Below are 16496 nucleotides of genomic sequence, written 5' to 3' on the forward strand. Positions count from 1 at the left end.
TCAGTCAGTTAAGTGTCTGATTCATGATCTCAGCTCGGTCTTGCTCTCACAGTCATGAATTCAAGCCCCATGTTGGGCTCTGTACTAGGCGTAAAGCAAAAGATTTGAATAGTTAAAAGAAGATACAGAAATGTGGTCAATAAATACATGAAACTGATGCTTAATATCTCCAGTTACCTGGGAAATGCAAAAAATTACTACCACAATGCAGTACTACTATATACCTACTGTAATGGGTAAAATTAAAGACTAACGATACTAAATGACACTAACTTCTAGAGCAACTAGAACTCTCTGTTGCTGTTGAGGAGTATGAATTAATTCAGCTGATTTGGGACCTGTTACAACAGTTTCTTATCAAGTTGAACATGTATCTCTCCATATGACCCAGCAATTCCTATTCTGGTTTATTTACCCGAGAAATGAAAACATACGTACACAAAAAGATTGTACATTGAATGTTCATACCTGTTCCAGAATAATTTCAACTGGAATTAACTGGTATATTAACAAAATATGGTATATTTATACAAAGTAATACTACTCATTAATAAGAAGGAAAGAACTAATACATGCAACATAATGGGTAAATATCAACATTCTAAGCAAATGAAATTAAAAGGGTGTACTACATACTGAGTATCACTAAAAGCAATTCTGGAATGTTCAAAAGTACAGTAAAACCTTGGTTTGCAAGCATAATTCATTCCAGGAACATGCTTGTAATCCAACTCGTATATCAAAGCAGATTTCAGGAACCATTGGCTCAGTTGTGATCATGTGACATTTGGTGCCACATACTATTTGTGTTGCAAGTTAAAATTTATTAGAAATGTTTGCTCATCTTGTGGAACACATGCAGAACAAATTACTCACAATCCAAGGTTTTATAAATTAGTTTATAATGATTGAAATCTTCTTAATGATTACCTAAGGTTTGGTGGTAGAGAATGATTGTAAAAGGTCACAAGGGAACATTTTGGGGTGATAGGAATGTTCTATATCTTGATTATGTGTTTACATTACACTTTAATAAAATTAAGCTAAAAAAGAAATACTAAAACAAAACCACCAAAAGACAGGCCAAGGACTGGGAGAAATATTTGGAAATTATGTATCTCATAAAGAGCTTATGTCCAGAATATGCAGGAACTTTTACAACTCAGTAGTAATTTAGCAAAGAGAGAAGATACACAAATGAATGATAGCACATGAAAAGATGCTAAAACATCATTAGTCATTAGGGAAATGAAAATTTAAAAAAATACTTGTTTATTTGAGGGACTCCTGGGTGGCTCAGTTGGTTAAGCATCCAACTCCTGATGTCAGCTCAAGTCATTGTCTCACAGTTTGTGAGTTTGAGCTTACACAGAGCACAAGTGAGTTTGAGCACAGAGTAGAGCCCCTTGTGTGACCGGATCCCCCAAATGGGAGATCATGATCAGAGCCAGAATCAAGAGGGACACTTAACTGACTGAACCACTTAGGTCTCTTACCAAATGAAAATTTTTAACTTTTTTTTTTTTTTTTTAATGTTTATTTATTTTTGAGACAGAGAGAGACAGAGCATGAGTGGGGGAGGGGCAGAGAGAGAGGGAGACACAGAATCGGAAGCAGGCTCCAGGCTCCGAGCCATCAGCCCAGAGCCTGACGCGGAGCTCGAACTCACGAACCGTGAGATCGTGACCTGAGCTGAAGTCGGACGCTCAACCGACTGAGCCACCCGGGCGCCCCGCAAATGAAAATTTTTAAATCACAATGAGATTCTACTGCACACCTATTAGAATGGCTGAAATTAAAAAGAGTGACCCTGCTGATGTATTGTGGGGATGTAGAGGAACAGGAACTGGTACTCTAATAAACTATTGTTGGGAATGTAAAATGGCACAAACATTTTGGAAAACAGTTTGGCAATTCTTCAGATGTTAAATACACATTTATCTTGTGACTCACCAATTCCAGTTTACCGAAGAGAAAGGAAAGCATGTGTCCATATAGACTTGTTACACAGATGTTTATGGCAGCATCATTCATATTAGCCAGAGCCTGGAATCTCTCAAATGTCTATTAACTGTTGAATATAACCAAAATGAAGTATTTCCATATATACTGTAATTAAAATGAATACTATATGTGCTTTGATATTGATGAACCTCAAAACATATTTTGGTAAGTGAACAAATTCAGATGTAAGGCTACACAAATTGTATGATTCCATTTACAAAAATTTCTAGAAAAGGCTAATTTATGTGGATGCAAAAATGGATTAGAGCTGAGGAATGTGATAGGAATTGTAATTAGGTATGAAGGAATGTTTTAAGGTGGTGGAAGTGCTTTAAACATTAGTGTTGATGGTTGTACAATTCTTGTTTCAATGAAATCAATGTATATGTACAATTAAATAGGGAAATTTCATGGTAAAGCTGTTCAAAAAAAGCATTTTTACTTATTAGAACCAGTGAAAATCTATTTAGCTTGGCACACAAAGCCTAAATTATTACACTAGAATCTTTGCATTTAGTTGAATGTTGTAGGTAAATCATCTTTGGTACAACTTTTTAAATGTAGGGGTATAAAACATTATACAGAAGGTAATTTAGAATAATGTTTCTTGGCTATAAAATTATTCCAAGAAAATTATCTTTATGCTTAATTTGAGTTTCAAGCATTTATATATAGTTCACTTGACATGTGAAAAACATAGTTACTAGAAATAATGAAGAGACTATGAGAAGAAAACTCTTCTTAAACTTTAGTCTTATCAATCTCTAAGCAACACTGCAGCTCACAAAGCAACTGTTGTGTTAATCTTGTACTGTTTTTATTTTGTGGTGTAAAAATAAATTGTTACACTTTACTTTGGATTTGTTAACATTACGAATGCTATAATTCACAATTTCAGTCAGTTGCATTCCTCTATAGTGTGTTATATTTCATCCCTTCAGGACCTGCAGTTCATAAACATCAATTCAACAGTAATGCTGTGACAGACATTAATTTGGATAACGTTTGCAAGAAAGGAAACACTTTGTTGTGGGATATAGTTCAAGATGATGATGCGGTAAGTTACTTAATAGAATGAAAAGGCTACAAAATTACACCAAAATGCAAACAGGATAAACTAACTTTACGTATATACATTTTTTGTAGGTTAATCTTTCTGAAGGATTAATAAATGAAGCAGAGAAGCTTCTCTGTTCCTTAGTATGTTGGTTTACGGATAGACAGATTCGAATGAGATTCATTGAAGGTTGCCTTGAAAATTTAGGAAACAACAGGTAAATGGGAATTTAAAAAAAATTTATATAGTAAAGTTCCTTTTGTGTATTCTTTACTGACTATGGTATGTTGGATTCATAGCATTTAATGAAACATTACCAACCAAAATTTTTTTTTTTTTTTTTTTAAGTGTGGTTTTCTTACTAGGTTCGAAGATTTTTTACCTCATAGGGTTCTTTTTTTTTTTTTTTTTTTTTTTAATTAGACCTTCTTTTTTGGCACTTGTGACACCCTTGATTAGATATCCTGCAACAGAAACAAAGTAATAATAACAATACTTTCTTCTTGATTCTGGAAACATAGTGATAACTGCTGTGTTTTCAAATTTCAGTTAAATGTTCTTGAGCTGTTTCATATATAAAACAACCTAAATAAGATAAATGAAGTTAAACTTAAGTGAAATGCAAACATTTTGATAATGGCATTGTTCTTCCATCTGGGTGGATCTTTTATGTCTTGACTTGTGTCATGCATAAAGAATTAGGCTGGGGGTTTTTTCTAGTTTGAATTCTGCCATGTACTTCTTACTTGGGCTAAGATGATTACCGCAATTTTTGATTTTCAGTTCTTTTTCATTGGTATAGTTTCAGGTTTCTTTTCTCTTATACTGCTTTGGTAATGCCATCTCTATTATAGGGCATTCACTTACTAATTGAATGTATTGTATTCTGTTCTGTTCATACAATGTTTTCAGCACCCTCTGCCTAAGCCTGATACAAATATTTAATTTTACTGAATGCTTTAATAAGCTTTAAAGTTTAAATGCTATAAACTTTTTTTTAAAACTCAGTTGAATTAGAAAAAGTATGTGTGACAGTTTCTGCTTTTTCTTTTAAACGGTTATATAGTTTGAACAGTTTCTTCATGCAGGTATAAGAAACCACTTAATAAATAGACCTCTGTTAGCACATCAGTTACATCACTTGACATACATTCTTTAAAAGGAATGCTTTTAATGGCTAGATTAATTTTTTTTAATTTATGTAGGTAGTATAGCAGTTAATTTTAAAATGTTAATTGTCTTTTAGACGTCTTTGTGAAACCAGTAAACAGTTTTTTTAAGTGGTTGTGACAGTCTATATTTCCCATATGTGCATCTGCATACCCTAAGACCCAGCAGTTCCACTGCTAATTCCAGCAGTTCCACTGCTAAGTATGTGCCTTACAGAAAGACATCCAGATGATTGCCAAAATGCACATCCAAGAATGTCCGGGGGCACCTGGGTGGCTCAGTTGGTTGAACGTCTGACTTCAGATCAGGTCATAATCTCACGGTTCGTGGGTTTGAGCCCCGCGTCGGGCTTTGTGCTGACAGCTCAGAGTCTGGAGCCTGCTTTGGATTCTGTGTGTGTCTCTCTCTCTGCTCCTCCCCTGCTCACACTCTGTCTCTCAAAAATAAATAAAGATTTAAAAAGTAAAGTAAAAAGAAAAGAATGTTCATAGGTGGGGTGCTTGGAGTGGCTCAGTCTGTTAAGCATCCAACTTTGGCTCAGTTTGTGATCTCACAGTATGTGAGTTCAAGCCCCACATCGGGCTCTTTACTGTCAGTGCAGAGACCACTTCTGATCCTCTGTATCCCTCTGTCTCTCTGCCTCTCTCACCCCCCCCACCCCACCCCCAAAATAAATAAATAAACAAACAAACAAACAAACAAACAAACTTAAAAAGAAAGTTCATAGTAGCATTATTCAAAATAACTGAATAGTCTTTATATAGCTATCCAAGTGTCAAAAAAGAGTAGAAAGGAAAACTAAATGGTGGACTCTTTGTTGAATGACATTATAGCAGTAACATTGAATGAACTACAGCTGCATGGAATAGTATGGATGAACTTCACAGATACAATGTTGAGTGTAATAAGCCAGATATAAGAGAGTGTATCACTGTTACTCTATTTATGTAAAGTTTAAAAACAGGAAAATGATTGTATTTAGTAGTCAGGATAATGGTTACTATTGGGTTATGTAGTGACTAGAACAGAGGCACAATGAAAGCCAGATGTATGTTGGTAATGATTTATTTCTTGATGGGGGTGCTCATCATACAGATATGTTCACCTCCTATTCTCAGTTATTAGGTATACACTTTTTCCATGTATACTTCAGTAAGACTGTGTGAAATATGAAACATCATGCAGCCTTGAAAGATTTTTTTTTAAAGATCATATCAATATAGAGGCATATAATTACAGGCTTGTCTGTTAAAAATTGCAAGCAATATGTGAGACTATAAAATGGTTAATTTTGAGAGAATTGAGTACTTTTTTTCTTCCTTATGCTTTTTGATTTTCTTATTTTTCCACAGTCATCACATCATTTAAAAGTAGGAAAACTTAAAAGGGACAGAAGGAAAAATAAGTGTGTAAAACGGAAAATAGTCAATCTGGATTTTTTATTAAGCTTTAATTTGTCCACTCCCAGATTAGTTGAAATTAAAGCATTTTTCCTTTGTTCAGTTCCTGTATCCTGATACAGTTACTTAATTAATGCTTTATTGAGTATGTTGTAAACATGATTACTGTGTTGCATTTAATTTTGCCCTCAAACTTGACTCTTCAGATGGTTGCTGTATCATGCTAGTTTTGTAGTGAACGATAGTCATATGTGATAATATTTAGAGCATAATGGCATTTTTTAGCATAGGAAATACACACCACATCCAGTGTATACCAGTTAAACTTACCAACATTATTATGCAAGTTGAAAAATTTTTGTACATCATTGGTCTGGGTTTCTTGATAAACCAGTGGTTTTCAGTGGGAGTGATTCCCCTCCCCCCCCCCCGGCAATATCAACCAAGATATTTTTTGGTCATTAACACTAATGAATGGTATTAGATGTATTACTACAGGCCAGGGACGCTGCTAAATATCCATCAATGCAGAGAACAGCCTCTCCACAACAAAAGGATTACCTGGTCCAAAATAGTCAGTAGTGGCATCTGAATTATAGAAACCCTAAAGAATATAAGAATTCTTTTTCAAATCTAGCCCCTGGGTTTACCATCAGAAAGGAGTGTTGTATAAGGATGCTAATATTAATGGTAAAGCTCTTCCTTATGTTGAAACAAATGGGCCGCTGCAACCTTATTTATCATTTTCCTGACATTTGACAAAAGAACACAGAAGTCTACTTCTTGGTGATGTCAGTTTTTTATATACTTAAGGAAGCTTTATCTTTTTATTTTCTCTGTACTAACTTTTATATTTTCTTTGCAGTTCCTTACATGGTTTATAGACCTGTCAGCATTGTTTGTTTTTCCTTTTCTGTGGTCATATTCCAATTTATTTGATAAAATGAATCTAGCTTTTGGGGCACCTGGGTGGCTTTGTTGGTTCAGTGTCTGACTCTTGATTTTGGCTCAGGTCGTGATCTTATCGTTTGTGGGATTGAGCCTTGCATTGGGTCCTGCACTGACATCATGGAGCCTACTTGGGATTCTTGCTTGTCCACATGTGTGCGCTCGCTCGCTCTCTCAACTATAAAACATTAAATAAACATTAAAAAAATAAACTTAGCTTTTTTTTTGAACAGTAATATGGGCCTATTCTCAGGAAGCATAGAGATCTGAAAAAGAAAATTAAAGCCTTCTATAAATCGCCCATAATTCTACCATTTATATGGAACCATTGTAAACACTTTTTTTAGATGCCTTGCCTAGTCTCTGATATGCAGCATGTGTGTGCTTTGTGCACATTTAGCCTCAGGCAGATTGTTTTATAAGACACAGAAGAACATTTCAAGAGTGCAGGAAGTTAAAAGTTACAGAAACACACAGTAGACTGCTTTGCAGAATGTTTTCATAAAGTGAGAGCGTGAGGCAGATGGTAGCTCCCACAATGAAAAGTCCATTTCTTTTCAGGCTTGTCTCCAAGGCTGGGTGAGATAAGACTGCTGTCCATTGAGTAGGATGGATTTAGGGGTTGGGTTGTAATCAGCCCCTTTGGTTTTTTATGTTTATTAGAAGGCATTTCCTGTACCTAGGCACCCCCTGAAGATTTGTGTCCTCCCAAGAATTGAATTGAGACTGGAATTCTGTCTCCTATGCTATTCTTGATCCTGTGTATGTACTTTATCACATATGCTTAAAATTTTTGCCTTTGTGTACAAAAGATGTCTTTAGTAAAGTGATCATGTATCAGGGGCCCTGTTTATATAAATAAAGGTTTGTATAATTAACAAATGGATGGTACTATATACTACTTTTGTTTTCTCCTCTATAAAGACTATATTACATATAGCATTTCATGTCAACTTTTGGTATATACTATAATTTATAATGACTGAAAAATAATTTTGTAGAATGCATCAGTCTTAAAACATGTAGTCCAGGATTAGGAAAAAATCATTCAAGCATAACTTTGTGAATAACATCAGCAAACGTGTTCATTCTGCTAAGGCAACATAATATTTTATTGGTGGTAATTACAGGAATATCATACTGTTGCCTAGTAATAAGCTTCTGGTAACAGCAGTAACTCTTGGATTGAAGCAAAGAGCTAGGGCATTTTAGGGTAAAACATCTTTTATTAAGTCTAAAATTAGTATCTTGTTACTCTGGATCGTTGAACCATTTTATCCTTAAACACATTGTTGCTTATGATTGTGTTTTGGTATTTGAAATTTTCACCCTTAGAAGAAATTGTGAAATGTAGGTTTAAATATAACAGTCCTTTTTTTTATGTTGAGTTTTGTAAGCATATCACCAATCAAAACTGGGCAAAAAAGTTGATAAGTCAGTTTAGCATGTAGTTGTTACAGGAAAAAAATCTACAGTATAATTTTAATTGTAACAGGTTGGTGTATATCTTGTGACAAAATTTTAACATTGAAATATAAATTATTATCATCACCAAATTGTCTTCCCTGATTTTGTAACTATGTTAATAATGTTCAGTCTGTAATCACTTTATATCATTTTTTCCTTTTAAATTTAGCAGTTTAAATAAAAAGTATTATTTTGGGATTATTTAGATCATTTGATCCAGATTTGGTCATTTCTTAGAAACTGTTAATAGTGCTTTAAATGTATGTATTTTATGTTCTTAGGAAATTAAAAAAAATTTTTTTAATGTTTATCTTTGAGACAGAGCGTGAGCGAGGGAGGGGTAGAGAAAGAGGGAGACCAAGAATTCACAGCAGGCTCCAGCCTCCGAACTGTCAGCACAGAGCCCAATGCAAGCCACAAGATCATGACCTGAGTGAAAGTCACACACTCCACTGACTGAGTCACCCAGGCACCCTGATCAACTTTTAAAGAAATGTTTTAGTCCTATAAAATGTAATCTCTCCCTGATAACTCACAGTTTATAAATTGTCCTATTTTTCTGCACTCCTATTTTTGGTTATTCAGTTATATGAACCATACCATTATCCATCCACTCATCTAAACCAGTATCCACTCAACCCCTGGCTCCCTATGCATTATTGTCAAGCAACATTACATTTCATGAAATGAAAACATGTTTATTGTAAAAAATTTGGAAAGTAAATTTAAAGTCTAAACCTTTAACACCACTGACTGCAAGAAATAATAAGATTTTCAGAAAATATATACCTATTGCACACTATAAGACTTGTCAATGTCTTCATAAAGTAAGATATATCTCTTTCTAGATTTTGTTTCTTTGTATTTTAAAACCATTGTTAAAATCACTGGGCAAACAATTTTGAAATTTGCTTTTGTGATTTTAGATGAAAATTTTGTAGCTATGTTAATTTTCAGTCTGTAATCAGACTGAAATTTTTTTTTCTTTGTGATATCTCTTACTGATTTTATGCTTATAAAACCTCAGGTCAAGTTAATATGTATCTTTTCATTCTATTTTTTTTATATCTTAATTTTTCTAAAATTTTGTCAAGAGCTTTTAGATAAAAAATCTAAAATTGATTGCTCCTGATTCTCCATGGTCCATTTTTCCAATTATCATTATTGTGCAACTTGTTGAAAAATATTAAAAAGTTTAATGTTAAAAAACACAAATATTTAAATGTTTTTAAATATTTAAAGAATATTTACTTGACACTTAGTGGATATTAGTCACTTACTGTCTCCATGATTCAATTATGTACTCCTTAATCTGTACCAGTGTGGTTTTGATCCTTTAACATTCTATTAATATGCTGTTTCTTTCGTCATCTGTTGGTATTTTTTTTCTGTCCTCATCCTTCATGACTGTATTAGTATTTTACACTTGCTCTTCCTCCTTCCTTGAAAATCTTGCCTTTAAGTTCTTTGCTAGATCATTATTTTAGATAATCTATATTCATTGTGCACCATACGCAGGGTTTTTAAATGAGTAAGACAGTCATTGCTCTCATCAAGCACATAGTAGTGGTAGACACATTAAATAAGGGATTATTCGTTAGGTGATGATGAATGAAAGAAAATTGGGAAGGAATAAAGGGGTTTCCTTGGGCAGTGGAAGAGTGTTGAGGGTTCATCCTCTGTTGACAGTTGAGGAAACTTGAATAAAGCCAGGGAAGGAGTTGTGCACTAGAGATAATAAAGAGGAAAATTGGAAGGAAATTCCGTTAGACTGATAAGAGAAATGGGTCAGATCACACACGGCTTTGTACTCCCAATGTAATGCAAAAAGATAATGCATTTCTCCAATTTTGGGTTTTTATTCAGAAACAAGAAGTGTTTGGGGTATCTGGCTGGCTCTGTTGGTAGAGCCAGAGTCGTGATCCAGGTTGTGAGTCGTAGAGCCAGGTTGTGAGTTCAAGCCCCATGTTGGTCATGGAGCCTACTTAAAACAAAAACTAACTAACTAAAAAAAAAAAAAAAAAAGAAAAGAAACAGGAAGTTTTCTTTTCTAATTTCTCCTACTTGGTATTTACCATGTTTCTCTTCCATTCTGAAGTGCAGCCCTACACTCTGATTTTCTTGGTACTCTTCTCAAAAAGAGTAGGCATTTTGGGGAACTTAACTTATATGGCATACTTTGCTCTTTTTAAAATTTTTTTCATGAAGTAAGATAAGCCTTAAAAAAAATTCACTATATCATTGGAGTTTGTCCTGCTTCTTTTAAGGCTCATGCAGCCGACCTCCTTGCCTATTGAGATTTCTGGGATGTGTGCATCTCTATCTTCCCTGTACCCCTTTCTTTCAGAAGATAAACACTCTCAGATCTACTTAAAGTTGTAGAGTGATTTCATAATCCGTTTTTTGCTCCTTCATACTTGAGGTATATGGTTTGTTTCCATTGTTAACATGGCTCATAATGCAGTGATTTTCAACTTGGGTGCAGATCATACTAAGTGAGAATTAAGGAGAAAAGGATAATTTGCATAGTTTAAAAAATGCTCTCTATATTCTTGCTGCTCAGAATGTGGTTCACAAACCAGTTTGAGTATCACTTGGGAGGTTAGAAATGCAGAATTTCCGGGGCGCCTAGGTGACTCAGTCAGTTGAGCATCCGACTTTGGCTCAGGTCATGATCTCACGGTTATTGGGTTCGATCCCCACATCAGGCTGTGCTGACAGCTCAAGCCTGGAGCCTGCTTTGGATTATCTGTCTCCTTCTTTCTCTGCCCCTCCCTGACTTGTGCTCTGTCTCTCAAAAATAAATAAATGTAACAAAAAAGTAAAAATAAATTTTAAAAAAAGGAAATGCAGAATTTCTTACCTCAGACCTGCCAATCAGAATTTGCATTTTAACAAAATTCCAGGTGAATCAGCGCACATTAAATTTTGAGAAGCCCTGTTCTAGGTAACTTACTTACGCTGCTCGTCCCTATTTTCCTTGATTAAGTTCTCAGAAGTACCCATGACTTCTTAATTTTTTTTTTTTTGTTGTTCATGAAAGTATTCTTTATTTTTAAATGCTCTTCATTTGTTTTTCTGCTCAGGTATTTATAGTGTATTTTACTTTATTTTAGATTGGGATTTTAAAATGGGTTTCTTGCCCTACTGTATAAAATAAATTTAAACTTTAAGGAAAATTTTTTCAATGTTATATAAGAAATATAGTTATAATGTAAAGTTCATTAAAGTCCTTTTGTATTTAAGATTTTTAATAGCTGAATTTCTGTAAAAAGCTAGAATTAGCAATAGTATCTAAAATTGTTTTATCCTATAAATACCTGTTTTTGCTGTTTCAGATCAGTAGTAATTTCACTTCGTCTTCTTCCAAAATTGTTTGGTACTTTTCAGCAGTTTGGAAGCAGTTATGATACACATTGGATTACAATGTAAGTAAATAAAAGAAACAAAAGTATTCATTTAAAATTTGTTTGATTATCATAGTCATCAAATTCCCATGGAGATTTTATTACTATCAGGAAGAAAATCTGACTTTTGTTTTCTTTGTAGTTTAAGAAAAATCCTGTAGCAAGTAGTGCTCTAATTTTAGGGTGAAGTTTTGTAGTATATCTGCCAAAGTAAAGGACTCCTGAAACAAGAGACACACTAAAATAAACAACGTAGGGTGCCTTTTATTTTTCTCATTACTAGGAATTGATTATAGACACTACATCATGTTAGGGATAATTTCGACACCACCCTGTTACTCTTTCACATTTACAGAGAATTTAGGATTAATGAATGTTAAAGAATGTTTTCAAGGGTAAGTAGTTTGATGTGAAATTAGTCCAAGCTTTGGTAATATTCTTGAGAAAGTTGGCTAACAGGAATTTCATTAATCTGTAGGAATGTGTTTATTTGCTTTATTCAAAATAGACTTTTGGAGAGATTTCAGGGACATTTAGATTTTAGGAAGAATCTATTGAGGGATTCATTTTTGAGGTCAAATAAGATAACTTTTTACCTAATTTCTTCTCACATCTAAGATTAGCTGTTAACAGCACTTGTTTGCTTTCAAAGTGAATATCATTTAGAAAAATTCTTAAGACTTCATGGTAGTTCTAAATAGGATGAAGCCCTCAAAGCCCTTGCTGTTTTTTGCTCTTTTAAATGAGATCTATTTAACCTGAACCTCTATTAAAAAAAAAAAAAAATCCTCTACTTTTAGTTAATATTATAGTATGACTCTAGTGACCATTTAATTTGTAAGTATAGGGAAGGTCTTTCAAATACTTAACAGAGGCATAGGGAAAAGCATTTAGCATACTTTAAGTATAAGAAGAATGTGAATCTAGTTTCATTGACTCTTCGAATAGTTTTTAAATGGTTGAATGATAGAATTCTGATGTATTAAAAGGGATTTTACTTGTAGCTAACCTGGGTAAGTTGGTGACATATTTGAGATGTCATTTGAGGAGATTTATATTAAGGAATAACAAAGAATTACATCTTACAGAAGTGGGAAACTTTGTATGGTCAGTTACTTAACAGGTACCTGAACCTAAGTGTATAGAGTTAACCCTTTTAGCTTAGTCCTTAAATTAATTGTAAATAAGCTCAGTTGATGGCATTTCACAGGGTTTCCCTCCTGAAGACTGGATCCTACATCTTCAGTGGATCACTTAAAAGAACTCTGAGCTCCTGGGGTTAGTTGGCAGCAATAATAACAAAAAAAATCCTGTGAATTTATGTGCAGCAGCACTCAACATTTGGTATATATTATCTCTTAAATTCTTATGGCCCATATTTTACAATTGGAAATTGTTATTCCTTATCCACTTAGTAAATCTTCGGGTAACCAGCAAACAGACTTCAAAAGCTTAGGTTACTTGCCCAAAGCCATGCTGCAAGTGTATTGGAACTGGTTTCAAACCTGAGGCTTACTGGATGTTTTCTGTGTTAACTTCACCTTCATCAAGGGATTGTAAAGGCGAGAGTAACTTATTTTGAAAAGAGGGCTATGGCAAAAATATGTAAATTTTATCAGAAGTTTTGGAATTTTAATACTTCCGTACATTTTAGCAGATACATTGGTAGTATTATGTGAAATGCATTCTGTTAGTTATGGATGCTGTGGACCCTGGGCTCTGTGATTGTATTTATCACTTTTCTTTTTTTATTCTAGTGTTTGTAGGTTATTTTGGAGTTTAATACCTGATTTTTTTTTTTTTTAACAAATACTCCACAATAACAAAGAGAAAAATCAAGTGACTTAGTAAGGTTATGTTGTATGTGTACTCTATGCCAGGCATTCTGCTAAATTCTAAATAATGACCAAGGCACATAGTCCATTCTTGTATGGACTGAATCCTACTTTTTTTTAATATTAACTCATATTAGTCATTTACAATTAACACTTGTCAGACATTTTATCCTCTTCATAGAGATTGAATATTTTGAGATTAAAAAACAATAATGGGGGCACCTGGGTGGCTTGGTCGGTTGAGTGTCCGACTTCGGCTCAGGTCATGATCTCACAGTCCGTGAGTTTGAGCCCCGCGTCGGGCTCTGTGCTGACAGCTCAGAGCCTGGAGCCTGTTTCAGATTCTGTGTCTCCCTCTCTCTGTGACCCTCCCCGCTTCATGCTCTGTCTCTCTCTGTCTCAAAAATAAATTAAAATGTATAAAAAAAATAATAAAAATAAAAAAAAAACAATTAAAAAAAACAATAATGACATTTTAATTCATAAAAATTAAGACCTATTGCTTTGTATCTTTCACAGTTTAAATATAAATAGAACCTGTAAATTTTTGGTAATTAGAAGAATTTTTAGATCTATATTTTTTTCTTTCCTAGAATAGATTTATTCTCTTCCCCTATGCCTTTAAAATTACTTTTGCTTTCGTTTGGGACAGGTGGGCAGAAAAAGAACTGAACATGATGAAGCTTTTCTTTGATAATTTGGTATACTATATTCAAGCTGTAAGAGAAGGAAGACAAAAACATGCACTGTAAGTATTTAACTAGGTTAGTTATGTTTAAATACTGATTGTCTTTTCTCTGAAAGATAATGTCCCAGTACTTTTATTCCTTTTCTTTCATATAGTAAATAAATGTGATGAAAATTTTAGTTGTAAAAATTTTAAGAGAAAGAAAGGCTCTTTTTTGTTTTAGTTGGAGAATTTTATAACGTTATTTCTATAATTTTTACCCTTAGGAACATGTAGGTTGTATAACTTTTGGGGGTTGATTAACCTTCACTGTTTAGTTCTGTTCAAAGTCATTGTTTTCAGGAATTAAAAATTAACTCCCCGCCCCCCTCCCCCACCATCAGCAATATCCTTGTGTTACTATATTAGGGCATTGATGCTGAAATTTTAAAATATTTCATCATTATGTGACTTTGGATAAGAATTGGTAGAAATGGTTCAGTGGTATAATGGTATTTAAAGCTTCTTACAGGGACATGTCTGCCGAGAAGGAAACGTAAAATTCAGAAGGCTTCTGCTTATTAGTCAATTGGTGGAGATTGATGGCTAAGTTGAGAAAACCAGTTTAATGTCAATATCAGCTAGCCTTAGTATTTATTGAGAAAATATTGATGTAGAAGACTTCCACATAGATGAAAACTGAGCAGACTGTTCAGAAAATTCATTCACCTTTAAGGCGTACTTACCTCCAAAATTGAATTATTTTTCCCCATAAATCCATTCTGTTTCCAGATTTTACTGTGTCCTTCAGAGTCCCACCATCCTCTCAGTCACCTGACACTTGGAGACTTTGGGGCCTTTTTTGTTGTTGTTCGTGTTGCTCTGTCATTTCCAAACATGAGAGATGATGATGATAAAAATAGCAGTGTTCATTGATGTTTACTATGTGCCAGATACCATTTAAGTATTAACTTCACGATATGCAACAACTCATTTGAGGTAGGCAGACTCATTTTAAAAATGAGAACATTTAAGCTATGAGATGATAAGTAACTTGCCCAAGGTCACACATTTTATAAATAGTGGCACCAAGGTTATAATTCATTTTATAAATACATTTTATAAATACTGGAATAGTCTGCTTTCTCTAATATTCTTGAGTTCTGCATTATAACTGTCGTCATTGTCTAGTTATCTTAGTGCTAAAATATATCCCATGTCTTTTCACAAGTTGACATTCCCACAGACACTGTTCCAGGCCTATTTTCCAACCTCTGGATCAGGCTTCTTGCCTCATTCTCCCCTATGCTCATTAATTCCTTATCCTTATTTTATTAGGAATGTAATACAGTACTGGAAGAAAGTACCTGGGCTTTTAAATCATACAGACCTGAGTTTAGATTATGAGTGTATTGTTTTGACATTATTTTGATTAGTTCCCTCCCTAATAGACTCGAATTATTTACCTCATGAGTTTTTTTAAGAATTAAATGAAATAATTTAGTAAGTTGCACCTGGCACATAGGTTATCTATAAAGTATAGTTACCTGACTAAAACAAACTATGGTATAAAACAGACAAAGTTGCCCTTTACCCTCATCTAGATTCTTCACCGTATAAAAAATAAATTTCCAGTTTCTTCAGCCTAGTATTTTTGGCACTCTAAAATCTAAACTCAACCAATGTTTCCTGTTTTATTACTCAGTGATTTTTTTTTTTTAGACATCCTATTCTATAAGCCTGTCAAATTATTTCTGAAATACCTCCTTAAATTTATTCTATAGCTTTGTTTACAAAGTTATCTCTACACAAGATGCATGTCTTTAAGTGCTATTAAAATTCTAAGTGTTCTTCATAGTCTGTATCTTCCTTTTAATTCTTCTTGAAGCAGAGGTTGAAAATAATCATGGTTTCCTGAATCTGAGCATCTCCATAGATCTGTAAAAATCACAAGAACAACAAGAAGCAGAAATAAAACCACACATGACCCACATCTTGAGCATCTTTAGGAGACAGAATTCAAGTTACTTGTCAGTAGAAAAATGCTAAGTTACAAAAGAACTTTCACCACAGCTATAAGCCTGTGGGCTTGAAGAGCAGGGATGGGAGGCTTAAGAAAGGCGTGTGGAAGACAAGACATAGGTGAATCATCCTCAGAAAGAGAAGGTCCAACATTAAGTGCCAAAAAATAAACACAGGTCTAAGTCTTATTAGTTCATAGCATTGTGTACAGGGAAGTTGCTCACTTTGTTAGTGGAATGATAGGTAGATCATCATATAAGCATTGCTTTTGTGGTGAAAAAGGTAAATAGTGGAGTGGTGCTCTCTGGAGATGAGTTTTATACTTAGGGTACACAGTATCCTTCCAATCCTCCAGTCTGCCTTGTTGCCTGGCATCTTAAGGAGAATAAAACCATAGAGAGATGTTATCTGGCCTGTTTTGATAGAACTCCCTTGTTCCATCAGGCTGTAGAACAGAGTTGTACATTTGCTACCCTTTGTTAAAGCATACTGACCTCTTGAGTTTGTGGCCCATTATTT

General features: G+C 34.0%; 1 protein-coding gene across 3 annotated transcripts in view; it reads left to right on the forward strand.

The window, feature by feature from the left end:
• USP34 (ubiquitin specific peptidase 34) overlaps positions 1-16496 on the forward strand; it is a 249644-nt gene that overhangs the window by 114785 nt on the left and 118363 nt on the right. For all 3 annotated transcript variants that reach the window (XM_078444514.2, XM_078444515.2, XM_078444516.2), the window contains 4 exons: positions 2946-3061; positions 3151-3278; positions 11385-11474; positions 13941-14036. In XM_078444514.2, the coding sequence (XP_078300640.2) occupies positions 2946-3061; positions 3151-3278; positions 11385-11474; positions 13941-14036 (430 nt within the window). The remainder of the gene's footprint in view (positions 1-2945; positions 3062-3150; positions 3279-11384; positions 11475-13940; positions 14037-16496) is intronic.

Source organism: Panthera onca, chromosome A3, assembly GCF_046562875.1.
Source record: "Panthera onca isolate mPanOnc1 chromosome A3, mPanOnc1 haplotype 2, whole genome shotgun sequence".
In the NCBI taxonomy this organism is placed as follows: domain Eukaryota; kingdom Metazoa; phylum Chordata; class Mammalia; order Carnivora; family Felidae; genus Panthera; species Panthera onca.